At 33.5% G+C, this 23,621-nt stretch overlaps 3 protein-coding genes across 4 annotated transcripts; 2 read left to right on the plus strand and 1 right to left on the minus strand.

The window, feature by feature from the left end:
- The first annotated feature begins 847 nt into the window (after positions 1-847).
- Positions 848-5,553, plus strand: LOC122607705. Of its 2 annotated transcripts, none has more exons than XM_043780730.1 (9): positions 848-974; positions 2,054-2,180; positions 2,371-2,492; positions 3,645-3,708; positions 3,795-3,895; positions 4,040-4,073; positions 4,189-4,319; positions 4,787-4,877; positions 5,361-5,553. In XM_043780730.1, the coding sequence occupies exons 1-8, from the start codon at positions 879-881 to the stop codon at positions 4,862-4,864; spliced, it is 753 nt and encodes a 250-aa protein (XP_043636665.1). In that variant the 5' UTR covers positions 848-878; the 3' UTR covers positions 4,865-4,877; positions 5,361-5,553. The 2 variants fall into 2 exon arrangements, with proteins under 2 accessions (XP_043636665.1, XP_043636666.1); XM_043780731.1 differs by lacking the exon at positions 5,361-5,553 and adding an exon at positions 5,044-5,286.
- Positions 5,554-10,886: 5,333 nt separating this feature from the next.
- On the plus strand, positions 10,887-13,843 carry LOC122606668. Its single transcript, XM_043779507.1, has 2 exons — positions 10,887-11,195; positions 13,321-13,843. Exons 1-2 carry the CDS (start codon positions 11,007-11,009, stop codon positions 13,684-13,686), a joined length of 555 nt encoding a protein of 184 aa, XP_043635442.1. The 5' UTR covers positions 10,887-11,006; the 3' UTR covers positions 13,687-13,843.
- A 464-nt stretch (positions 13,844-14,307) lies between these two features.
- Positions 14,308-22,961, minus strand: LOC122606666 (kinesin-like protein KIN-4A). Its single transcript, XM_043779506.1, has 25 exons — positions 22,656-22,961; positions 22,033-22,179; positions 21,398-21,547; positions 21,080-21,321; positions 20,760-20,947; positions 20,553-20,677; positions 20,219-20,255; positions 20,046-20,137; positions 19,836-19,943; positions 19,645-19,758; positions 19,466-19,550; positions 18,921-19,033; positions 18,737-18,835; positions 18,512-18,625; positions 17,941-18,057; positions 17,781-17,861; positions 17,198-17,269; positions 16,981-17,071; positions 16,747-16,778; positions 16,571-16,668; positions 16,382-16,480; positions 15,807-16,028; positions 15,509-15,671; positions 15,076-15,231; positions 14,308-14,700 (listed from the first exon to the last, which is right to left on the minus strand). Exons 1-25 carry the CDS (start codon positions 22,800-22,802, stop codon positions 14,473-14,475), a joined length of 3,120 nt encoding a protein of 1,039 aa, XP_043635441.1. The 5' UTR covers positions 22,803-22,961; the 3' UTR covers positions 14,308-14,472.
- Between the last annotated feature and the right edge of the window lie 660 nt (positions 22,962-23,621).

Genomic DNA, 23,621 nt, shown 5'->3' on the forward strand with positions numbered 1-23,621 from the left:
CTAAGTGTTATACTTTGCAAGTTGTAGTACAATAATCACATGTTCGTCACTGTCATTATTAGTTGAGACATATTGATGGAATTGTTTGTCGTAGTCATTCCACAAGGCACATGCTATAATAATTTCTCTATTATAGAATTTTATAAACCAATTGTACTTATAACTTGATATTATTATTAAAGATATTTAGGAATTAATATATAAACATACTTGTAATCCTGTACTTGACGTTCAAGTATATATATTTGGTCATGATGCGGACTCATAACACGAATAAGTTTACTTTCAATCACATGTCCTATGATAATTAGATAATAATTAGGATTATTTTCATATTATTTGATAACAATTAAGATTATTGATTTGAGTGACAATTGAAACTTTAAAAAATTAAATATAAATACCTTTTGTAACTTTTTTTAAAAAAATTTCTTCAAGTTGATGCTAAAAGTAAATATAAATTAAGTATTGAGGGCTAAAAAATGTAAATTATTGATGGAAAACAAAAAAGTGTAAATTAATGAGATTTTTTATAAAAATTAATGTAAATACTAATATAATAATATATTTGGATAATGATTATTAGAGTTTTTAATTTATAGCTAATCTAAATGATGACATAAGCGAGAGTGAATTTTGATAAAATTGAGCAATTTGATTGATTAATAAGTCATTAGTTCAACTGTCTTATAGTATATATTAAGATTAAGATTAAGATTAAGATTAAAATTAAGATAAGATAAGATGACTTAAATTATGGATTAATCATGTAAAAAATCAAAAATTAAATTAAAAGAAAAAAACTAAAAACACAAAAGAATCCCATATTAAAGTCCAAATACTCATCTTTTATAACGAAGGTTTTTGGAAAAAACATCATGGATGAGAATATCAAGCGTTTGATAAGGCCCGTGGTAGTTTTCACTACCGGCTTCGACGAATATTATCCTCCGCTCAGCGCTCCCTTTCTTCTTGTAACTCCCTCTTTCTTTGAATTTACTTACTTTGAATTTGATTATTGCTGTATAAAGTTGAAGGAATTGACCCCTTTTCTGTGCCAAAGAAATCAACTTTCCCCATATGTGGAAAAGTTTTAGGGGGTGCTTGGTTGGGGGCATTATGGGGTAAAGAATGGGAAAGGTAATGATTAAATCATGCTTGGTTATGTGTAAGTAATGCAATCATTAATCAATAATGGGTAATGGAGCATTACTAAGTAAATTGGGGGGAATGGTAATGATAACCCACTTGATTCCTCACCACCACCATTGGTCACTACCACCACCTATCACCACTACCTGAACCACCTGCCCTATCACCACCACCACCACCACCACTCGTCACCACCTACAACCACCACCACCTGCCGCCAATATCACCACCACCTACCGCCGCCCGTCGTCGCCGCCGCCACCACCACCCGTCAACGCCACCCGACACCACCACCAACACCTATTACCACCACCACCTCCTCCCGCCGCCACCATCACCACCACATGTCACCAGTCATCGTCGCCACCACCATCACCTGCCGTCACCAGTCACAATCTGCCACCACCATCACCACCACCACCTTTCACCACTTGCCACCTGTTTTATATGATGACCATAACTAATGATTCATGTGTATCAATCAACCAGCATTAATGCAATGATTATATTCCTTGGTATTCCTTTGCATTCCCTTTGCCTTTCCCATTCCCCAATTTGAACCAAGCGCCCCCTTAGTTGCTCTTTGTTAAATAATTAAACCCTTTGATTTATCACGGCGAGACTTTTTTTTTTTGACTTAATAATAAAGAGAGATAGAATCTTACTAGAGTTGTAGCTGCATTGTGAGCTCTTGCAAAACAAAATTAAGGAGAAGAAGGGAAGATAAAGTTTTATAAGAGAATGTTAGCTTATTCACAAATTGGTATTAGTGGCCAATTAAATGCAAACTTGATGTTTCATGTTTTGTAAATTTCACATATCTATACCATAACATGATGACCATCATCTTTCTTCACCTATCTCTTGATATGACAAGACTTTAATTTCAATTCCATTATAGGAATATCAACACATATATGATGCTTGTTCTGGTGAACGAAAGAATAAGCTTCGGCGGCGCTTAATATCGTTTCTTGTTCGCTCATTTGACCCTGAAGATGTACAATGTGCGCTACTTTTGCTTCAAGGTGAGTATATATGATTTTCAGTATTCTGGATTATTTATCATGTTTAAGGAAACCTTAATTGTTAAAAAACTAAGGCAATTACTGTGATAGGTTTTTCAAAGTTTTTGGACTGTTTAATGTTAACCCGTACATTAAAGTCATTCAAAATGATCATATTTCTTTTACTTAATTTTTTACTTGGTTGTGGTAGGTTCATTGCTCATCACCAGTAACCCGTGGAAAAAGAAAAAAGTGATGTATCAACTTGCCGTTTTGTATTATAAAAGTGGAGACTACTTGAAGAGCATGGACCTTGTTAATCGCTGCTTGGTGGTATCATCTTTAATCTCCAAACACCTAATAAAGCTTTTTTACATTTTATATGTTCATTCTAAAAAAAATCTTACTTCTAGTTACTAACGTTGTCTGTTGGTCGCCTTTAAACGATCTAATAACAACAATAATCCAACTAATCCTTAATTGATATGCCATTGTGAATTTATAGACTTGATCTTTATAATCCTTCTAAGCGTTGCGTCTTTTTTAAACAAACCGAGACATACTCACATCGAAATGGTGTATTCTTCTGCCAAGAGTTGCAACCCCTAAGTACGTTGGTTCTTAAGTTTCAAACGTAACGCTCTAACTCTTCTACTTTCATACTTTACATATTCATTACTAATTACACTTTAGACAATTGACACAAGTACTCTAACTCACATGGATTGATTACTTGGTAACCAATACTCCCTTAATTTTTACTCCATGCCTTCAATATCTTCAGCAGGTTGTAGTAAGTCAAGTCTTGGTCTCTGAAATTTGGTTTTCTTCCCATTTCTTGCTCAACTTCTTTCAAACTCCTTAAGCTCTCCATTTTAATGTTCATCTTATCTTCAAATGACTTCCACGGACATACTCACATTGAACGGGTGTGTTCTTCTGCCAAGAGTAGCAACCCTTACGTACGTGGGTTTCTTAGTTTTAAACATACAACTTTCACCCTTTTAGGTTCATACTTTACGTATTCTATTTTTAGATACACTTTAGACGCTTAACACAAATGAACCAAATACTCTACACATGGATTAATAAGTTAGAAATCTATTAATAAGTTAGAAATCTATATTTTCTATATTGTCGCGAAGGCCAGAAGTATATTCAAAATAGAAACTCTTGCTCTTGTTATGAGTGGAATCTTAAAGAAATTGAATTTCTGAAAGTTGTCATTCTAATTTATACATGTTTTTTTAATATGTATACAAGTACTAATTTGTTACGCGGTTTGAATAATGTCGTAGCCGGTACATACTAGCGGACGGTTATCCACCTAGTCTGTTTAGTTGGTTTCACATACTTTGATCAAGTTATCTTTTTGCATCTTCACTTCTGTTTTCTCATAGTGATTGAGAAATTGAGATATCGAGTGCATCTAGTATCTACCTTGATTTACTCAAATACTCAGTGTTGTAATATGTGGATTTATAGATTGCACCTGAATGTTACAAGGCAAATAGTCTCAAGTTGATACTGGAATCTCGTATTAATCAAGGTTGGTGAAACTCGTGTAAGTTCTCTCTTGAACTCTTCGGGAAATGAAGTTGATGGTTTGCCAGTTTTCTGTTATATTTTATGCAGAAAGATTAAAGGGCATGTTAGGCATTGCTTCAATGATACTTGGTGTTGGCATTGGTGTAGTTGGACCGACTAGCCTACTTGCATTTTCATGGGTCACTGAGGTCATCTTTTCTAGATTAGTCTTTTTTTATTTGTTTCACTTTGATCATATGTGGGTTTTGGTGTGCTTACCTATGTTCTCTCATATTAAGTGATATATTGGATGCATCTGTTTAATACATTATTATATTGTGTGGATTTTACAGGCGATAACATCGATCAAAGACCATCTTAAGAAAGGTAATTCTAACTGTTATAACTTCTACTGTCTATATTCTTTTTCCAGCATTTCAAGCTGAGTTTCTTTTCAAAGTTGGGGAGCTTACCAAATACTTTTATATGATTTTTTACTTAGTTGTGGATGCTACAGTGGCCGACTCTAGAAACCCCTTGCAATTGAAAGAAGAGATTTATTTAGTTGGTCTTCGATATTATAAAAGGGGGAACTATTCAAGGAGTAGACTCGTCATTGATTGTTGCTTGGAGGTATTGTCTTTTAACCTCAAAACACCTCTTGCAACTTGTATTCTTTTTGGTCATTTTAGAAAAATTGATAATTATTTGAGTTCTATTAGCTGGTCTGTTGCAAAAAAAAAAAAAAAATGTTGCTTGGCCTTTCTTTCTAAACTAGCTGCGTAGCAAGGTTGGGGAACTCGAGGACTGACTTGGGGGGGGGGGGGGGGGGGGGGGGGGGGGGGGGGTTAACATAACACACTGTTCTTCTCTAGAAGTTGTAGTTTGGTATTCATGCCCAAACGACATTCTGTATCGATCCTACATGGTCATGGAGGGCATCGTTTCTTAATAAGTTTCTTTACTTTGTTTCACTCGCTTTGACCATATGATTCTGTGCTGAACTGACTTTATGTTGTTTTGCTTCTTTGTGACGTGTTGAATGCATCTATATTCCACATTACTTTATTCAATGCACTTAAACAATGTGAATTATACAGATTGACCCTCAATGGGAACCGGCATTACTTCTCAAGAACTCAATTGAATCTAAATGGTGCCCAAAAGCATACCCATAGAAATCATTATAAGGTAAGTCTAAATTATTGTAACTTTACCAATTCAATATAAGTAGACATCTTCCTGTAGAAATGACGACATCTTTTAGGTTGTCAGGTTTCTCTAAGTTAGATTCAAGTATGTAATAAAGTTATTATTTCTGTTTCATTGTTATTCTCTCTGGACCTTTTGTCATCAGTTTATAGAAGTTGTCTACTTGAATTCGTGCTCATTCATGTGGTGGTGGAGAGGAATGTATTGTGGACTTTCATCTGGGCTTTTGTCCATGTAGTGGATCTTTTCACTAAATATATGTAGATATATTTAGCTTATTCACAAATTAGTATTAGTGGCCAATTAAACTCAAACTTGATTTTACATGTTTTGTAAATTTTACATATCTATCTTTACCATAACATGATGACCATCATCTTCCTTCACATATCTCTTCATATGACATTACTTTAATTTCAATTCCATTATAGTGGTTAAAACGCACATATAATGTTTCTTCAGGTGAACGAAAGAATAAGCTTCGACGGCGCTTAATATCGTTTCTTGTTCGCTCATTTGACCTTGAAGATGTACGATGTGTGCTAACTTTGCTTCAAGATGAGTTTATATGATTTTCAATATACTGGATTATTAATCATGTTTAAGGAAACCTTATTTGTTAAAAGTAAGGGAATTACTGTGATAGGTTTTGGAAGTTTTTGAACTGTTTACCGTTAACCCGTAAATTCAAAACATGCATCTTCGTAACAACACAAGTATCTCTATCAAAATTCCCCTATGGTTATTCGCTTAACGATTGATAATTAGGACCAATAACCCAACCCATACAAAAAAAACATGTTCTAATTCCATCAATAACTTGTATAAGTGACTTATCACCTACAACAAACTAGTGTAATTTCTCGTCGAATTCTACTCAGTCTGTCCAATAGTTTTTGCTACAATAATTCGATCCACGAGAGAGACATGGACAGCGAGGGGGCCTTTGTCATGTGTGGACGGCGTACACAAAGACAGAGGGAGTCGTTTAGAGTAGGGCTAAGTGATTTTGTTAAACCTGTTGCTAATTAGTAGTAATTACTAAAGTGATCAAGCTAGTATAACGGACAATAGTGCTACATATAGACAGGCCAGGAACAAGTAATCAAGACCAATATTGAAATTCAAAATTCAAATGTGACAAAAACATACTAACAAATAGTGATATAAGAAACAAAGTCCGGCGAAAACCATTACCCTCTACTAGTATTATTACATTAAGATTAGCTAGTACGCTTATGAAGCTGACCCGCCATCGTCTTCCTTCTTGTAAAGAGTAACTAATAAACCTCCATTATCTTGTGCCTCAGTTTTATACTTGTCATAGCCAGGAGGTAAATTAATCATCCAACTTATGCTTCCATCAGGCAGAGTAACCAATTCTTTTAATTGCAAACCATACACACACAAACATACGAACATTAAAAAAGAAAGAACATAAATATACATCTATATATTGTAACTAATTAAATAAAAGTAATACTGATAAAAGCTAGAAAGAAAACTACGTACCATTGGTCACAGAATCGGTAATAAATTGACGTGGATCGAAGGTATGACGGGAAAGGACCCATCTCGCTGATTCAACCAACAGCTTTGCAGTGATATTCGTTAACATCAAAATACCGTAATCCCGCCTTTCCCTTTCCCTTTTCATTATTAATTATTATTATTATAATTAACCTCTGATGATAGAAACTGCATTTTCTCATTCAACCTATTTTTACTTTATATATTACAGTAATTAGTTTTCTTGGTGAATAATTTTTTCATGACTAACAAGTTTCTTTCGATAGGAGAAAGAGAGGTTAAATGAAGTGTTTTCTTTAATTAGGTAAGTGTGATAATACATTGTAAATTAATAATACGGTTTTGTTAATGACAACTCTAAGGTTGTATGTAAACTCTCTTATAATCATTTCTCTTAAACCATAACTTATAACCATTCGCAAGAGCATAGAAAATCACAGCCCTTTTCAATTGTTGAGGGCTTTCATATTTTTCACCAAGAACGGGATGCATCTTATACCACTTAATGTCAGGATTATGAATAGGTAAATTATCACCCACTATATCCTTATCCTCAACGATACAACGTTCATCATCAGAATCATACTCTTTTTCCACAATTTTCTCTCTATCATAAGCATCACATACTTCAGTCAAAAATCCATCATTAGCAACATTAATTTTTGGCCTATTAGTCCTAACATCAACTATTTCTTCCTCACCCTTAGACAAATGATCTAATGAAGCAGTTTCATCTTCATTATTTGTATACTCATATGCCGGTATCTCATAATCCTCATCAGAATCACTAACATTTTGACCAACACTTTCACTCTCATTCTCATCACTGACATCATCTTCTATCTTATCTAATACATCACTCAAATCAACATCAAAATGGTCCACATACATATCAATTACACAATTACTTTCTATACCATACTTAGTGCATTTATCCATATCATCCCTATTTTTGAAAGCCCTAACACCATTATCCAAACCTTTACCAGGTACAACATAATACAACTTATTGCAAACAGTATTACTAAGTTTCTCAACGATAACCTTAAAATCGTAAAAAGTCATACCAACCAAGTCAAGTTCACCAAGGTCTTTTTCCTTGCTGTTGAGATATCCTAAGGGGTCACCTGTAAACACTCCATTATGATGCAGTCTTATACGAGTTTTAGGAGGTTCTTGATTCATTTCATTCATTCTGTAACACAACAAAAAACGAATTTTCATATAAATTAACAAACAAATAGCATATACGTGTATGAGATTGAATAAAAAATATAATTTACAAACCTTTTTGGCGGTTAATTTGGATATTCAGAGTTTTGTCGTCTTCATTGATTATGGTGTGCTAGGGTTTTTTTAATTGAAAAGGGTTGGTGGTAATCTAATGGGGTAAATGAATATCATTTTTTTTATGTAATTTGAATATATCAAAAACTAATAAAAATATATTTTCTTATGTGGCCACTTTATGCCATATCATTTTTTTTACCTGCTATAGAAGGTAAAAAGAGAATGAGAGCCAACTTTCACAGGTTTTTCAAAGCTTGCATCTCAATGTAAAAAAAAAAAAAAGGTGGGTGACCAAAGTGGTAAAAAAATGAAAGGTTAGAACTAATACAGTGATTTTTCCCTTGTTTGAAAATTCAGATGATGGTTTTTAATATATAATGTACAAGTTTTTAAGCATGTAATAAGTTGTTAGTGACAACCTTTAAGGCTGTCATTTTCAAAACATTGATTTAATAAAAACGTGATACGATAAAAATCCTATACAAAAATCCTATAACCAAATTTTATTCGTTATTTGGTAAAAATCCTGTACACAAAATATTTTAATAAAAATGTATTACACTTAAAAAAAGTTTATTGTAAAAAAACTAAAATTAATTTTAAAGATAAAAAATGATGTAAAATATAAAAATATTAGTTTTCGTAATTATACTTTTAAAAATGTTATTTATTAATGTCTACAAACTTAAATAAGGAAATAATAATATTTTAAATTTATTATAATAAAATTAAATCTAAAAAAGATATATGACATCATCATTTAATCTAATAGCTCTAACTAAAAGTTGAAGTTCATCTAAGGATCTATATTTCTCCATTTATGAATTAAGGTTTCTCTTTTATATATATTTAAAGATAATATGTATTTTATGTTGTTTAATAACTCCTCAGCCACTTACAAAATTAAAAAGACCGACGTTTATGTTGAAGACACATATTCCCATAACCGACAATCACGTACCTAACTTATACTATGTCTTCTTAACATCGATCTTTGATAATTTGACTAAACTCAAAACTTTCTTAGGGGTTCATTTTCTTTTCTTGAGCCATGGCCCAACTTTTTTTACATTCTCGTAAATGATTTAAATAAGTATAACAGACGACTTTTAATTTTGACCTCTCATAAAACATTTCTAGCCCTGTCTCCGTCGGGTGTATGAGGCAGGGGCGATGGGTGACGGACTGACGGGTGACACAACCACATCGGGGTAGGCATTAGGGCAGAGGTGGGGGAGAGGGGTGACGGGGGCATGGGCATAGGCCATAGGGTGAGAATTAATAAAATTTGATATTTTTAAAATTTGTATCATAACATTGAAAAGTGAAAACTAATATAAAAATATTTTTAAATTTTCATTGAAAAGGGAAAAGTGCTTTTTGATTTCTTCCAAAAATAAAAGAACAAGGCAAACATAAAAGAAGTATTCATACTTTTACAAATCAGCCTATGCATGTAAAGTTTTTGAACTTTTCTAGTTATTTCGATTTTATTTTGGGGGGTCTTTTATTCAAAACCTCTTGAGGCACCTTCTGCAATGCATATAATGTGCCATCGGTTAATTGGATTTAATTTTTTCCCCGCCTTAGAACTCTACATATATCACTTCTTTGTAGTTGCAACTTGTTCTTTTGACGAACTTACCAAAGAGTTCAATTAAATCAACTACAGTTTTATATATGGGGAAATGGATATGGGATATTATATATTCAACTTTAGTACAAAACCTTCACATCTTAATTTTAATACATAAAAAAAATGTGAGACTCAATATTTGTTTAAAAAAAATTAAAAAGTTAACATATTAGAGATATTTCAACCAAATTGAGTATATAACAACCCATACTCACTTTTTCCTTTATATAGTTTCAAATAAACCAAATTCGTACATATTAAATGCTTAATTTCTTAGAGCATGTTCGATTCGCATATAGTTTTTGTACGAAATGAAATCTATTATACGAATGGGAATTTAAAAAATTATAATTGATAAAATGTTTCAGTTTTGAAGTTTCAAGTGACGCACAAAACGAAATTTCTTTCCCTGCTCCCAAGAAATTGAGATTTTATGAAATGAAGGAATTTTACATTTTGACGGAATGAGATATTTTCATTTTTAAACAACCAAATACAATAAAAGATTAATTTCAATTTCATCATAGTCTATCAAAATCTGTAAATAAATGCGCTTTAGTATATGAGAATGATTATGTATACATTTTTATTCTAGGTATACTATTAATAATTATTATTATGTTATATATAATAATATATAACAAATAGTCTCTTCCAGATTGTGCATCAAGTGGTGATTAATTAGAGATTTGAAGTATGTATGTTTACCAGATCAATATGGTAAGTAAGTAAGTAATATCTAATGTCATTTTTGATGAATTTTAACGTTTCAATACTATTTTCAACGGTGTATAAAGGAAAACGATACGTAAATTAATAATTTCATGAATATTAACGGGTGTTGGTGCTATTAAAAAAATGAGATATTATGGTCATTAGATAATTTAGGGGTATATGATATATTTTAAATTCTAAAAGGTTAGGGTTTTAAAGTTGTTTTTAAATATAATATGAAAGTTGAAAACATATTGATTATTTGATTAAATCAAGGGCCGATATATGTCAAAGATTCAAAACATATTCATCCCTCATTTACCGTCGAAGTTATAAGGAATATTAATTTTAATTTAAAAAAATCTCAATACTATTTTAAACATAATATGCTTAAGTTGATATATGTATTGTTTTAATGAGAAGAGAAATGATATTCTCTCCAAATTATACGTAACAAAATTAATTTACATTAAAATTACTCCTTCCGTACCATTTTAGTTGTCATGTTGACTAACTTTAACCGTAAATAACTTTGTTTGTGTCATGTAACACTTGATATACAATATATGAATAAATTGAGTTTTTAATGTACTTTTCGTTCATATAAATTTCTATCAATTAATATATAATACAAAGTTATTTATAATCAAAGTTACTCAACATGAAAACTAAGATTGGAAAAAAAAAAAAAAAAAACTTTCATTTAAAAAAAGAACCAAAAACCAAAACATCATATCAATCAAAAAGTAACTAAGAACAGAACATATGCAAAAGAACCCAAAGACAAAACCTAGCCACATAACACAAAACACAACAACACACACTGGTGTGTTTTTGTTTTGATGTTGTAGAATCTTCTCATTCTATATTTTTTTAAAAATAATAAACACTAACTTATTATAGTTATTATTTTGATTTGATGAGAAAAATATAATGCCATGGAGGATACAAATAGTAAAGACATAGATATGATGGATTCTGATGCTCCGGTGACATCTTCGCCGGCGTTTGCTCCGACTACGCCGGAAATATCATCTGTTTCCGGTCAAATTGAAGTTGCTAGAGGATTATTAACAGTTGCTCGCCAACTTATTGATCAAGGCAAGCCTTCTGAAGCCCTTCAAGCGGTAATTTCGTTTATTAATTTAATTAATTATTCTTATTATTAAGATGTTTTGCTTACTTTATGTTTGTTTTATATCATTTAATAAATAATTTGAAAAAGAATAATCTCTACGTGTTGACTATTTGACCTGATTTGGAAGAAATTTTGGTGTTGATGGATTTTAAGTGTATTAAGGGTATCAGTATCACACTATTTATGTCTATATTAGTTAGAAGCTAGTCTTAGCATATGTCAAACTTTAATCGAGTTTATTGTGTGTATCCAACGTTAAGGGTTCTATCCTCAAGCCTTGCAAGGCTGGAGGTTCTTTTCTATCGTAGATAGAACTTAGAAACAGCTTCTCTACACCATTGTGTAGGGGTAAGGCTGTCTACATCTCAACCTACCCATACACCGTTGAGGTATCAGGACCCAAAACCCATGGAGGACGGCACTGGGTGTTTACTTACTTACTATATTTTCTAACACTTAGCCCTATTATTAATACTTACTGTGATATAGAGATACCAATTGGTGCTCTACAACCTTCCTCTATCTTTAAAGGTAGAGATAGAGAACCAAAAACCATCTCCAATGAGTCCTCAATATTTAGAGAAATTTATAGAGTTTGTCAACTTTCCTCTGTATGTAGAGGATCACCATCCTCTGAAACTAATTTTCATTATAATTATAATATGTTTGTTCATTCCAAATTGGTAAAATACTCCGTAATAAGGTATTAAGTGAATATAGACTTATAGAGTTAGGTTTTTAGAGTAATGGTTGGAGATGCAATTTTTTTAGAGGATGAATGTGCTATAAAGACTCGTTTTCTCTATATTTAGAGATAGAGATAGAGGTATTGGTATCGTTTCATCACTTAAATTGTTACTAGAGATTATCCGTTCGAATATGGTGGAATGAACCCACTTGATCCTACATCACTCCTAAAGTACCATTTTAACAAACCATTATCAAAGCTTTAAACTCGCAAGAAGTTGAAATCTAACAAACATACTCCTAAATGCAAGTTAAACTAAGACTTCGCTAAACCCAAGTGCTACTTAAAGCTTGTTAATGAAAAAGTAAGTTTATAGATGGCATCAAGGTTACTTGATTTGCTTGAAAGGGTCCATCTCACGCTTAATGCCTTGTCAAGATCGGAACAGGGGAGTCCATTCACTTCCACATAGGGCAACACCTCAAACTTAAGATGCCAACCTTCAGAAACTTGAATTAACCGTAAATTGTACCCATATGGTAGCCTATGAGGACCAATATGAAAGGCTCATAAAGAAGAGAAATTGTTGACGCTAGGTGACGAGACCTAGGTAAACCATGATGATGAACATGTTTGAGGTGGTAAGTAAACTGGGTTGAAGAGATTAGGGGTTACTGAGAATGGTTATGGCAATCACTTACTACGATTGTAGCGATTCCTGAAAGCTCAAGATGACCATAGATTGAAGGAGAGTGTAAATGTTGGTGATTTACTTATTAGATTATTAGATTAGACTACAAAGGTCTTATTTACTTATCACATATACGGGAACATATAAAGGGTCCAAGAAAAGTAAAATTAGTAACTAATTGTGACAGCGTGGAAAGTGCAATTTTGGTGTTCCCTAAATGTGAATATTTTGATTTATGCTGCCTTTGTGAGCAAGAATATTTTACATCTCACACTGTCAAAGTTGGTATTTTTTTGTCACCTTTATCAACAATGTTCCCTTATTTTTTGCCCAAAAAGGGGAATGCTTACCGGACTTGATATGAAAACTATGTTTTAAGTAATTTATGTCTATAAAGTAGCAACGCTTGTCTCTTTTGTATTTCAAGTTTGTCAAAGAGAAAAAAATAATCCTGTATTAGTAATCTGGTTGCAACCTTCATCACCATCTTCAGCTTCCTTGCCTTCACACATTGCGGTCTGTAAAGTACATTAATGTTTATGATGATCATATGGGCACCTTTCTTTCTACAATTTGATATGATTTTGGGCTTTAGAATGGTCTTTCTATTGTGGTACTTTTTTACTGAAGTCCTTTTCTGATCTTTCTTTTTGGTTTTTGAGAGACCTATTGCCTATAGGTACATTATGTTTAACATTCAACTATAACTAAACAACATCACTTTTTTGTTTACAGGTATTGACAGCAATGAGAGCTAAAGGGGGAGAAGTAGCTGCTTCTCAAGCACTAAACCGGGCGAAAGAACTCTATAGAAATAAAATACATGAAACCGCTGCGGCTGATGAACTCACATCGTTGTTGGCAGAATGTGCAATTAACGAGGCATTTCCCACAATGGCCAGACCACCGTCTACACCTAATAGCATACCCGACACCCCATCACTTGAACCAGATACTACTATACTTGCAGAAACTGGAAGAAAGCAAATTGTGGTGGATGCATTCTCTGACGGTAGTAGCTTTGTTTGTCAACAATGTGGTGGCCTTGTTAGTAACGACCGCAGAGACGAGCACTATACCTTCTGGTGTGGGCGTAGCTGATATTTTACACGCTTCTTGTGTAAATGGTGATTTCATCTCCGCTGAGATTTGTCATGATTTCAATGTATAATGTTTTTAGCCCCTCTGAAATAGTGTAATAAAACATCTCTAAACCCAGAGTTCAAGGTAAAATAATAAACCAAAGTTGAAAAGGCCATAGAGTGAGGAGTAGCCCTTGGGTTTCTTTTCCTGCAAGTTGACCACAACTCCATAAGTGGGTTGCCGTGGCCCTGATCTTTCATATTATGTAGAGTGGCAAGGTCGGTGGGTCAGAGTGGTTGTGTAATGGGTTAAAAGGGTTTGTGTTTAGATCCGCTGCCTTATAGTGCTTGTCAAAACGGGTGGGTCAGTCTAGGCTGCCTGTCAACACTTCTTTTTGTGTCGACTGTCTAACTTCTATAAATATTAACTGACTGACTGTGTTAGTTGCAGTTACACAAGCAATAATCTTTAGAATAACGGTATAAATCTTCCAATAAACCTGTTACCTTTTTAGCAGTTTTTTTCCCCACTTGACCCGTTAAAGATAAAACGAAAACAAAGTGTCATGCTTATAAGTGATGGGGTCATATTCGTATAAGATTGTTGATCGTTCTTTTCTGTTGTATAAAAGCCTAGACAGAAGAAAATATTAAACTCTATGATAAAATTGCATGCTTGTATGTTTTGTTTTCGTTAACGAATGGATCTACAACACTTGTACAACTAACCTAAAGAAAACCAGAAAACATATCTACATGCTCTATTGATTTCACTGGAGAATATACAGCACCAAATGTGATGAATTTAGTGTCTGCGATACATCGCTTCTGGCAAAGCCTGTGGACGAGGCTTTGATCTCATCATGGTTTCATCGCTATGCTTTATAAGCTCCGAAAGTCTCCATGGTTTTTGCCACTTCCATTTAAATTGCAGTAGCCATTGATGATGACTCCTCTTCCACCTCCATAGTTTCCCGGGAGAACTTCCAGTCTGGGGCTGCTTCTTTAGAGACAGCTGCCCAACTGGGACCATCTGCACTTCCAAAATTCTTAATTCAGTATAGTGCTCTTTATTGATATCAAAGAAACATGCGTGGCAACATGCGTCACTTATACGGTCAGTATGGGCAAGTATTTTGTTATGGGTCAAAGTGGGACTGGTTATTCGAAAATAGGTGCTTCTTTATCGGCAATTTACGAGTCAGCTATGATTACATTAATCATATCCTTTTTATATATTTGATATTTTTACTAAAATTATTTAAAAGCTTTTCTACTTAAAAAGAAAAATACTTAATCCAAGTTTTCGCCCGTTTGACCTGTTAGTGATAGTACCTAGCCTAAATCAACTCATTCATAAGTAAATGGGTCCATTGGGCCTACAAAGTAAAAAGCATATGACACAAACCTTTCGTTTCTGATCTAGGAAGGCTACTGCTTCTCGAACTGAACCATTTGCTATACCTTCTGTGTACTTTAGCTGTTTGGGTGCTGGAACCGAGTTTGGAGACAATGGACCACTCATGTCATCAGCCAGGTGTTTCAGTGAATTATGAGAGTTTGCCTGTTTTGTTTGAAAGGTTAGTAGTAGTAGTATAAAATCCAAGCGAGAATTGCCTTTCAAATGTAGCATAATAAGATGGTGTCTCAATTCGGGTTATGAAACACATTAGCCAAAACAAGTCGCAAAATCTGCTTTGAAAATATTCAAAAACCGTCGAAAAGGTTATGAAGCAGGCAAGCCTTTTTTTCCTCTTTCTTTTTCTTTTTATCTTTCACAAACGACGCATGAAAAAAAGATTTATCATAGGTTTCCAAATTAAAATAAATTGTCATCTTACGGAAGGTGTTGAAGCCAATGCAATCGCAACAGTTTGCTCTTTTACTTTTAGCTCCTTCTCAATATCCTTTCTTCTCAACTCACTTTGTCTTAGTAATCCCACGAGCTCTTTTAGTTGTTCTTCCATTTCCTTCATTTCAAGATCCTTTTCCCATGATTGACACCTATTTCACATAATAACAATCAATAAATGCTTTAAGTCAAGTAATAAACGCTAAAACACCCCCTCCTTTATAGTTCATTTATCCATTGAGTTATTTCTAAGCCAAAACATAATGATGAAATCAAGGTTTGTTTACCTTGCATCTGCAAGAGAATTAAACATATATTGAAGAGAGTTCTTTGCATCTGCCATTGAGCGTAACTGATTCCAACGTCCCCGGCTAGCAAAGGCACGGTCTCGTTCTTCTGCCTCGGATAATTGAGAAGCCATAGATATAAGTGAATTTGATGAAATGCTTAACATGCTCTCCAACGATGATATTCTTGCGATTCTTGCATTTGGTGACAAAGAACACGTCCTTTAACAAAAAATTCAAAATATCTAAAATTAAGTTCAATTCTGAATGGGGCAGGCAGTTTGGGTAAAGGTACAGGTTGGTCCGACTTTCCAACACTATCCATTTCTTAAACTATCCATATTATTTATTGCAAAAGCTATATTATTAAATAGTACTCCCTAGAAATCTCTTTTGATAAAACGATTTAGGACATTGTAAGCATGTGAACACACTATTAAGTGATCATTGACTATTTAAATCCGTCCCTTTACCCATAAAGTACAAGTGGAATTGACCTGTTCATCGTCTGCAAAGCTATAATACAGATATTATCCAAAAAGAGGGGATGAAAGTGTAAGGAATTACGATTATACCCAGAGAAACCATTCTTTCCTCTTGGAGGGCTAACCCCTTTTGAAGCAAATTCATCAATTTGTTTGAGAACCGCTAGCTCTTCCGCAAGTGCAGCCCTTCTGGAGAAAAACCAATCCATTTTCACTAAGATCCATTGTGAAACATGTTTTTTAAAATTTATACTTTCAAAATTTTGTAGTTTGACGTACACTTGGCTTTGTTTCTCATATTCGTGTCGAACTTCATGCACATTCACCATCACTTCAAGCTCATGATCAAGCCAACGCTGCAATGCCTTCTCATTGCTCTGAAGGAAGCTTAAGTTCAAAACAGTTTGTTGAAAGCCCTGATAGATCACAAATTCATATTACCCATAGATAGTTACCTGTCCATTTGCTCCATTTCCGTTGCTAGTGACTGCAAGATATTGGTGGCAATAAAAACATCAAAGGGAAGTATACAAGGGAATTCATCCATAACATCATCTGGATTCATTCGTTCTGCATGGGACTTTCAAGACCCCAAAACATTGATTTTGGAAATACAATCCCTAAAATAGAAATGAATTTTGTTTTCACAGGATGATTTGTAAAAAAATATATTTGTACAAAGAATATACCTGAGTTGTCACGGGTAGATTTGCGGGCTTCTAGCAATTCTTTTAGCCTCTTGGTTGCCATTGCAGCCTCTTCTGTTTTTCTTTGGAGAACCTGAAAGGATAAATATTCCATGAATAAGATGTTCATGCCAACTCTCTTGGAATAAGAAAAGAAAAGTTTGAGCATTTATGAAGATGAATAGCAACAAAGTGAATACAACTACTTAAAAAATCTCACCATTTTCTGACGTTGATTAAGAGCCTGCAGTTTGAGTCTTTCGTATTCATTCCGCCTCCCTTCCTTCTTTAGCTGCATTTAACAAAATTTAACATATATATTCATACTTCACGACTGATTTATGACGGTGGCATATGTCCTTCCAAAACAGGAAAACCAAAACTGGTGATTTCATCCAATTTGCTTACAAATGGGTTAATTTGGGTTTTGTTTTACTTTTAATGCCATAAAAAGAAAAAAGATTGAAAATTTTTATCACCCACGTATTTTTTTAATGCATGTAAACCCGGCAAATCCTAAATCGCTTCATCTGATATGCTAAATGTGGTAATAGCAGTATTCGTGGTCTTATTTACCATGCTAACTATCCATTAACATCCAATAGTGTCTTCCACGGGTTATGAAACCCAAAACCAGCAGACGGTGTATGAGGGAGTAACATGTTAACTATTTTATGAATAGCTTTAACAATTTTCAACAAAAGATGTTCTAGGCCAACGCAACATAAGTACACTATACCAAAAATGACCCATTATCCAATCTACCAACTGTTCCACATTTAAGTAAAACTATATATACACACCTGTAGCAGTTCTTTTTCACGAGATGCTTTCCAGTGCCTGAATTGTTCAGCCTCTTGTTTTATCTTGTGCTGTAGTTGAACCTACAAGCGCATCTGAATTAGCAAAAGAACTAATACATGAAAAAGATATAATTATCAAGTGCCCTATAACTTATCGCACCTTTTGTGCCTTAATGAACTGAATTTCGTCTTGTAATCTTTTTGCTGCTTCATCACTCTTTTGTTTTTGCCTCAAAAGCTGAACTTGACTCTCTTGTTTCTTCTTAAGCTCCTGAATCTGAAATGCATAGAATTTCCAAATTTTACAAAATGTTGTTTGATTGGCTACATCTGAATACAATTGGGCAACAACCAAGGTTGAACATTTAGTAGAGGTGGCAATAAAGGCGGGTTGTCAAGTTGGTAGATAGTATATGGCTCTGGACCAGGTTGATCAGAAAATAATCTCGGTACATTTTTAATATATGTTAGATTGCACGTGGCAAGTTTGTTTACAAAATTATATTATACTGATAACTTAATTTTGTATGAAAATTATTCAGAAAGTTTGAACCATCTGCCAATACACTTACACATTTTTTCACCTGTTTGACCCAATTGATCTCTTTCCTTTACGCTATTTCTATTTCAGTTTTATCTCTTTGACCCAATAGAGATGAAGAAAACTTGAATTGACACATACACAAACAGATGGTTCAAAATTGCCTTATCTAACTTATTGAACTATTAACCTGTGATTCAAGAGACTTCAATTTGTGAGACTGCAGATCTCGGGCTTTTTGTGTTTGACTATCTGAAGAAGCAGAAAGGTTTTCAACTTCAGTTTGCAGTCGATCCCTCTCTATCTGCATTGATAAAATTAAAAAATAAAAATAAAAAAAAATAAAAAAAGAAGAAAGAGTATCAAGGTATGATACAACATGTAAATTGTAGTTTGCACATGTTTAAATTTCTACCTGCACTGTCCGTTTTTCGTCCTCAAGTTCCATTAGTTTCTTTCCAAAATGTTGCTTAAGAGTCATGGTATCAGATCCTTCAAAAAGTTTCATTTCCCACTACAAAAAGTTGTGAAGATTTAAATATTTATAATTGTTGAGAAATAGTATTTTACAATTTCATACAGGAGATTACTCGTCACACCTCTTTCTGTTCTAAGCGTTTGTTTAATTCATGTAACTCCTTGTCCATAGAGTCTTGAAGAAGGGTATGCTCTAATTCTTTCGCTTCTTCTTCTTCTATGACACTAGAAGCGCCTATATTTATTGGCAACATATTATTTTGAAAAGACAGAAAATTACTTGCAACTATGTCATTTAGAGGTGTCACTTTCGACTCATTAACTCATTTATGGCTCGGTTCAGTTTATCAACTAAAACCTGAATAAGTCCGGAAGGAAAAAAGTTAACCCTTAGATGCATCCACCAAGTCAGAAGTCACCCAAATCTTTTAGTGTATAGAACCTCATAAATCATTTCAGTCGAAAACTATATTATTGAGTTTATATAATCTGTGTGATCATATTTGACACTGATCGTATTATAATAAAATTATAATTTTTGGACGAACAAGGGTCAGGTCAACCTAACATACCCAAACTGAAACAAATTTCAACATTTTGATCTGAACCAACTATAAGTTATAATCCATTATCTAAACCCTGATTGTGAGAGTAGGGGAAGACCTACCAGTTTCGCTCATTCGATAATCAGATGAATCTACACTTTGCACCCTTTTAACCCCTTCATTTTTCATGCAAAACGTATCACCACCCTGCAAATATTGGCACCAGATCAAATGAGAAAAAGTCATTGCAGCACAATTGATCATGTTCACCTGGTGATAAAACTTATTATTGATTACATACGTTAGCAGCCTTTTCAGACTGATCAATAGCAACACCTCTGCTTCGGTATCCATGAAGTTCCCTACATAGATCCTGATTAGTAGCTTCAAGCCATGCAATTCGCTCCCGAAGAACCTGATTAAAGTATCCCACACAATATTTATTATAAAACTAAACATTATGAGAAACAAGTGGTTTAATTAATATTATACCTGAAATTCAATGGAAGAACCTCCACCACGAGCACAAAGTTCTGCTTGCAAGCATTCTAGTTGTTGACGCATCTTTAACATCTCACTTGACACCGGATCCCTATTCACCTGTTGAACGGTTTAAAAGTAAGGACGTATAGCAATGCTTTCTAAAGTGAAATGTCAAGTGTGAGAAGACACGGAATACAAAGTTACATATTATAAACTTACCACTGGCTTATTCTGGATATTCCGAGCTCGATTAGCATACTTCAACGTGTTCAGAGTTTCCTCTGCATTTATATCAGCGGGACTAACACAAGCTGGAATTGGGTGAGAATTAAGATGTCAAAAGAGAATTATTAAACAATACTTAAAAGGGGATTCTATTTTTTAGAAGTTACCAATCATTACAGTTCTGCTGTTCCCACCAAGTGAGTCCTGCAAGTTCAGTAAAGCAGTGATTATACGAAAAACAAGTATCAAGTAAGATAAACAGGTCTATACTTAAGGTGGAAATTTCGACCCATTTATTTATGACGGGTTGAATTAAAATATCCAAAATTTATAATACTATTGCATATGTTTTAGTAATCATAATAAGGCTGCAGTTTGGCCCAACTTTTGACCCTACTGACAAAGACCTTGTTCAAACTAAAACCCGAATGACTCATCCCTCAATCAGCCAGTTTATGCTGCTACTTAATTTGAATTTTAAATCTTTATATCATGTAGAACCTGCAAGAGCCGAGTAAGTTTACTATCTCGGTATGGAACATGAGCACCTTCTTTTCGTTTTTTCTCATCACCAAGGGCACTGATAACATTTCCAAGTGCAAGAAGGCCTTTGTTAATATGAACTCCTGTTCAACAAATAAACTTATCAACAAGGGTTTTTCTAAGCATTTGATTTATTAAAGAAAATCCATATCCATCATCACCCACCTTCCTTGAAACGCATGCCACCAGAACCAGTCCTTTTCGCTCGCTCTGATCCAGCAAGATCAACTAAATGCAACTTGGCACAAAGATATTCATCACACATGGAATCATTTGAGTTGCCATCACCAGGAATATTTGAGTTCGGCTTCCGCATTTGTTCTAAAGTGATAGTGAAGATTGCATGTGAACGACTGCATAACCACTTAAACTTGAGAAAACTTCATATAAAATTTCTTAAATATGGAAACCATCAACCAAAAAGGCAATTACTTTTTGCATAGTTAACAAGGGCAATAAGAACTAAAATATAGTTGAAGATTAACCTCGATTGATTATTCATATTTGTACTTCCTGTTGCCCTACTCATTGATCCATGCTCGAGGCAATCACTCATTTCTTTCAGTGTCTTAACACTACATTCGGTAGAACCAGCAAGTGTTATGACACCATTAGACGTCTCACGAATTTGTATCGGTGGTTTTCCTGGACTATTTAGTTTCGAAGTCAGCCCATTTGTTATCTCAGATTTGTTATCCAGCAAGTCGTGTACTTCTTCTTTTAAAATCTTCAGATAAAGATCATTTGTTCAGAATTACTCCACTTTAAAAATAAAATGAAGCACTAACTGTAACTTAACACACCTCAATGAAGGAAACATGCAACTGGAACTCTGTTTGATGTTGTAAACTTTCGATTTTGTTGAATAAAGCATTCATAGCTTGAGGGATAAGCCCGTTTTGGCAACCATCTTTAAGTCCAGTACCCATTGTATATGTCTTGCCTGAACCAGTCTGTGACACTTAAATGTCAAGTATAGAAGGAAAAAGTCATAGACATTTATATATATATATATACTTTAGTTAACGAGATCTGTGGGTTTGCGTTTCCACTTCCACTTCTAACTATATAGGGTCGGATAATTAGTTTTGGATAACGAGTCGCCAACTAGACGCGAACAGAAGTTATCAACGCCAAAAACATTCCCTGCAACACTTATCTGCTATCCCTTTTTTTACAAGAATACCAATTTTGACCATTTTAGGTATTAGTTTCTTAGATATGACTTCAAGAATTTATCATACTATTATATATGACTTGAACAAATAAAGAAGAAGCAAGAATCCAACCACCATCTTCAAAAATCCAGTTTCATTACAATGGATTATCTAATTCTTGTTTCCCAAAAGTGTACAATCAATCAAAAACGAGTATCCAAACGCTGCCATCCGAAAGACATACTAATTATACAAGAATCCTGCTAATTATAAATTTATACCTGGCCATAAGCTAGAACAGTAGCATTATATCCTTGAAACAAACCATCAACAAGTGGAGAAACACATTCTTCAAACATGGCGGATGATGGCGAACCAGTGCTACCATACACATGATCAAATGTAAATGAATGTGTACCAAGTTGTACCTATAACAAAAATTACATAATTATTAATATGTATCATATATATCACTTCGATCACCGGTTATTTCTTTTAAATATACAATTGAACCATTCAATTTAACTACAAACATGTACCAAAGTTGTTCAATAACACGAAAATAATTCGTATCTATATAGCTAATTATCGAATTGTCAAAACCTTAGTTCCAAACAAACACACAATATATATATACATACATATCAGTATGAGATATATTAAATCCTAAAACACGCATCATATTTTCAGTTATTTAAAAAAACAAACAATTTTAGCTGTTTACAAAACAGATTTTGTGTTTGCAAAACATCGGAAAAAAACATTTCTCAATATGTTATTCCTAAAATTACATTTTCTCTCTAGAAAAACGCAACAATGCAAAACCAGCATTACATATATATATATATATATACCTATATAATTATTGACTTAATTATTGTATATATATATATATTCCGGCAACCTGAGGTTTTCCAGGTACAACAGTTACACAATCTTTACAAGCTTGTAATGTCTCATCTCCGATAAGCGGGCGTATATGCACGGCAACTTTCACACAACAATCATCCACCGCCGTCGTCGTCGTCGCCGTTGTAACAATTTCCGTCATTGGAATTGAACAATGAGTAAAAATAATTTTTCAAGAAATTTAGATGAAAGTAACAGGAAATTTATTTAAGAGAATTGAATATGAAAATTAAGAATTTTAATGTAAGTAGGTTTAAAGGAAGTATAAATGTAATGTAATGGTAATGTAATTAGTAATGGAGTTTTTAGAAAGTGATTCAGTAACACACTCATCCAACAGAATCATATAACACATACTAAAGCGTGTGTTTGTGTGTGAGAGAGATAAAAAGCGATGCAAAGGGTATTATGGGAACTTAAAAAGTGTGAGTTAGTATATGTATGGAAAAATGGTATAGTTTGCAATTTGTATAGTGAAATACTAGGATTTTATACATTCAAAGTTAGTTTTTGAATTTTCATATATCAAGATAAAATTTTTAATGTATCAATATATAGCATTAACGAAACTTGAAATGATATACTCGTATATGAAAGTATTTTAGTACAGATTAAAATTTTAATTTCTTTATCTATTTTATCTTGATATATCTTATAAAATATTGAAAAAACTTTAATAGAACATCAAAAGTCACCAATATCAGGCATTGGATAATTATGTGAGTTTTTATTATCAAATTATAGATACTTTATATGAATTAGATAATCGACAATTCAAATCGGTTAATAATTGAACTATCTACACATAATGTGAAGATATATATGACTCATTTAATAGATATGGAAAACGGTATCTTTAGATTTGAACTTAAAATCGTGTCTTTCTTTTAACTACAAAATTGGATACAATTGTAATGCATTGTCTCATCTTAAATTCATCTCCAATTCTAAGGAAACTCGT

The sequence above is a fragment of the Erigeron canadensis genome, chromosome 7 (genome assembly GCF_010389155.1).
Source record: "Erigeron canadensis isolate Cc75 chromosome 7, C_canadensis_v1, whole genome shotgun sequence".
Classification (NCBI taxonomy): domain Eukaryota; kingdom Viridiplantae; phylum Streptophyta; class Magnoliopsida; order Asterales; family Asteraceae; genus Erigeron; species Erigeron canadensis.

Excerpts from the sequence above, each read along its gene's own strand:
- LOC122607705 (XM_043780730.1), top strand. The coding sequence starts at position 879 with ATGGATGAGAATATCAAGCGTTTGATAAGGCCCGTGGTAGTTTTCACT. Across the intron at positions 3,709-3,794 it reads GGAATCTCGTATTAATCAAG|AAAGATTAAAGGGCATGTTA; the intron begins GTTGGTGAAACT and ends TATTTTATGCAG. Across the intron at positions 4,320-4,786 it reads TCATTGATTGTTGCTTGGAG|ATTGACCCTCAATGGGAACC; the intron begins GTATTGTCTTTT and ends TGAATTATACAG.
- LOC122606666 (XM_043779506.1), bottom strand. The coding sequence starts at position 22,802 with ATGACGGAAATTGTTACAACGGCGACGACGACGACGGCGGTGGATGAT. Across the intron at positions 17,072-17,197 it reads TTAATCAACGTCAGAAAATG|GTTCTCCAAAGAAAAACAGA; the intron begins GTGAGATTTTTT and ends TTATCCTTTCAG. Across the intron at positions 14,701-15,075 it reads TCCTAGATCAGAAACGAAAG|ATGGTCCCAGTTGGGCAGCT; the intron begins GTTTGTGTCATA and ends TTGGAAGTGCAG.
- LOC122606668 (XM_043779507.1), top strand. The coding sequence starts at position 11,007 with ATGGAGGATACAAATAGTAAAGACATAGATATGATGGATTCTGATGCT. Across the intron at positions 11,196-13,320 it reads CTTCTGAAGCCCTTCAAGCG|GTATTGACAGCAATGAGAGC; the intron begins GTAATTTCGTTT and ends TTTTGTTTACAG.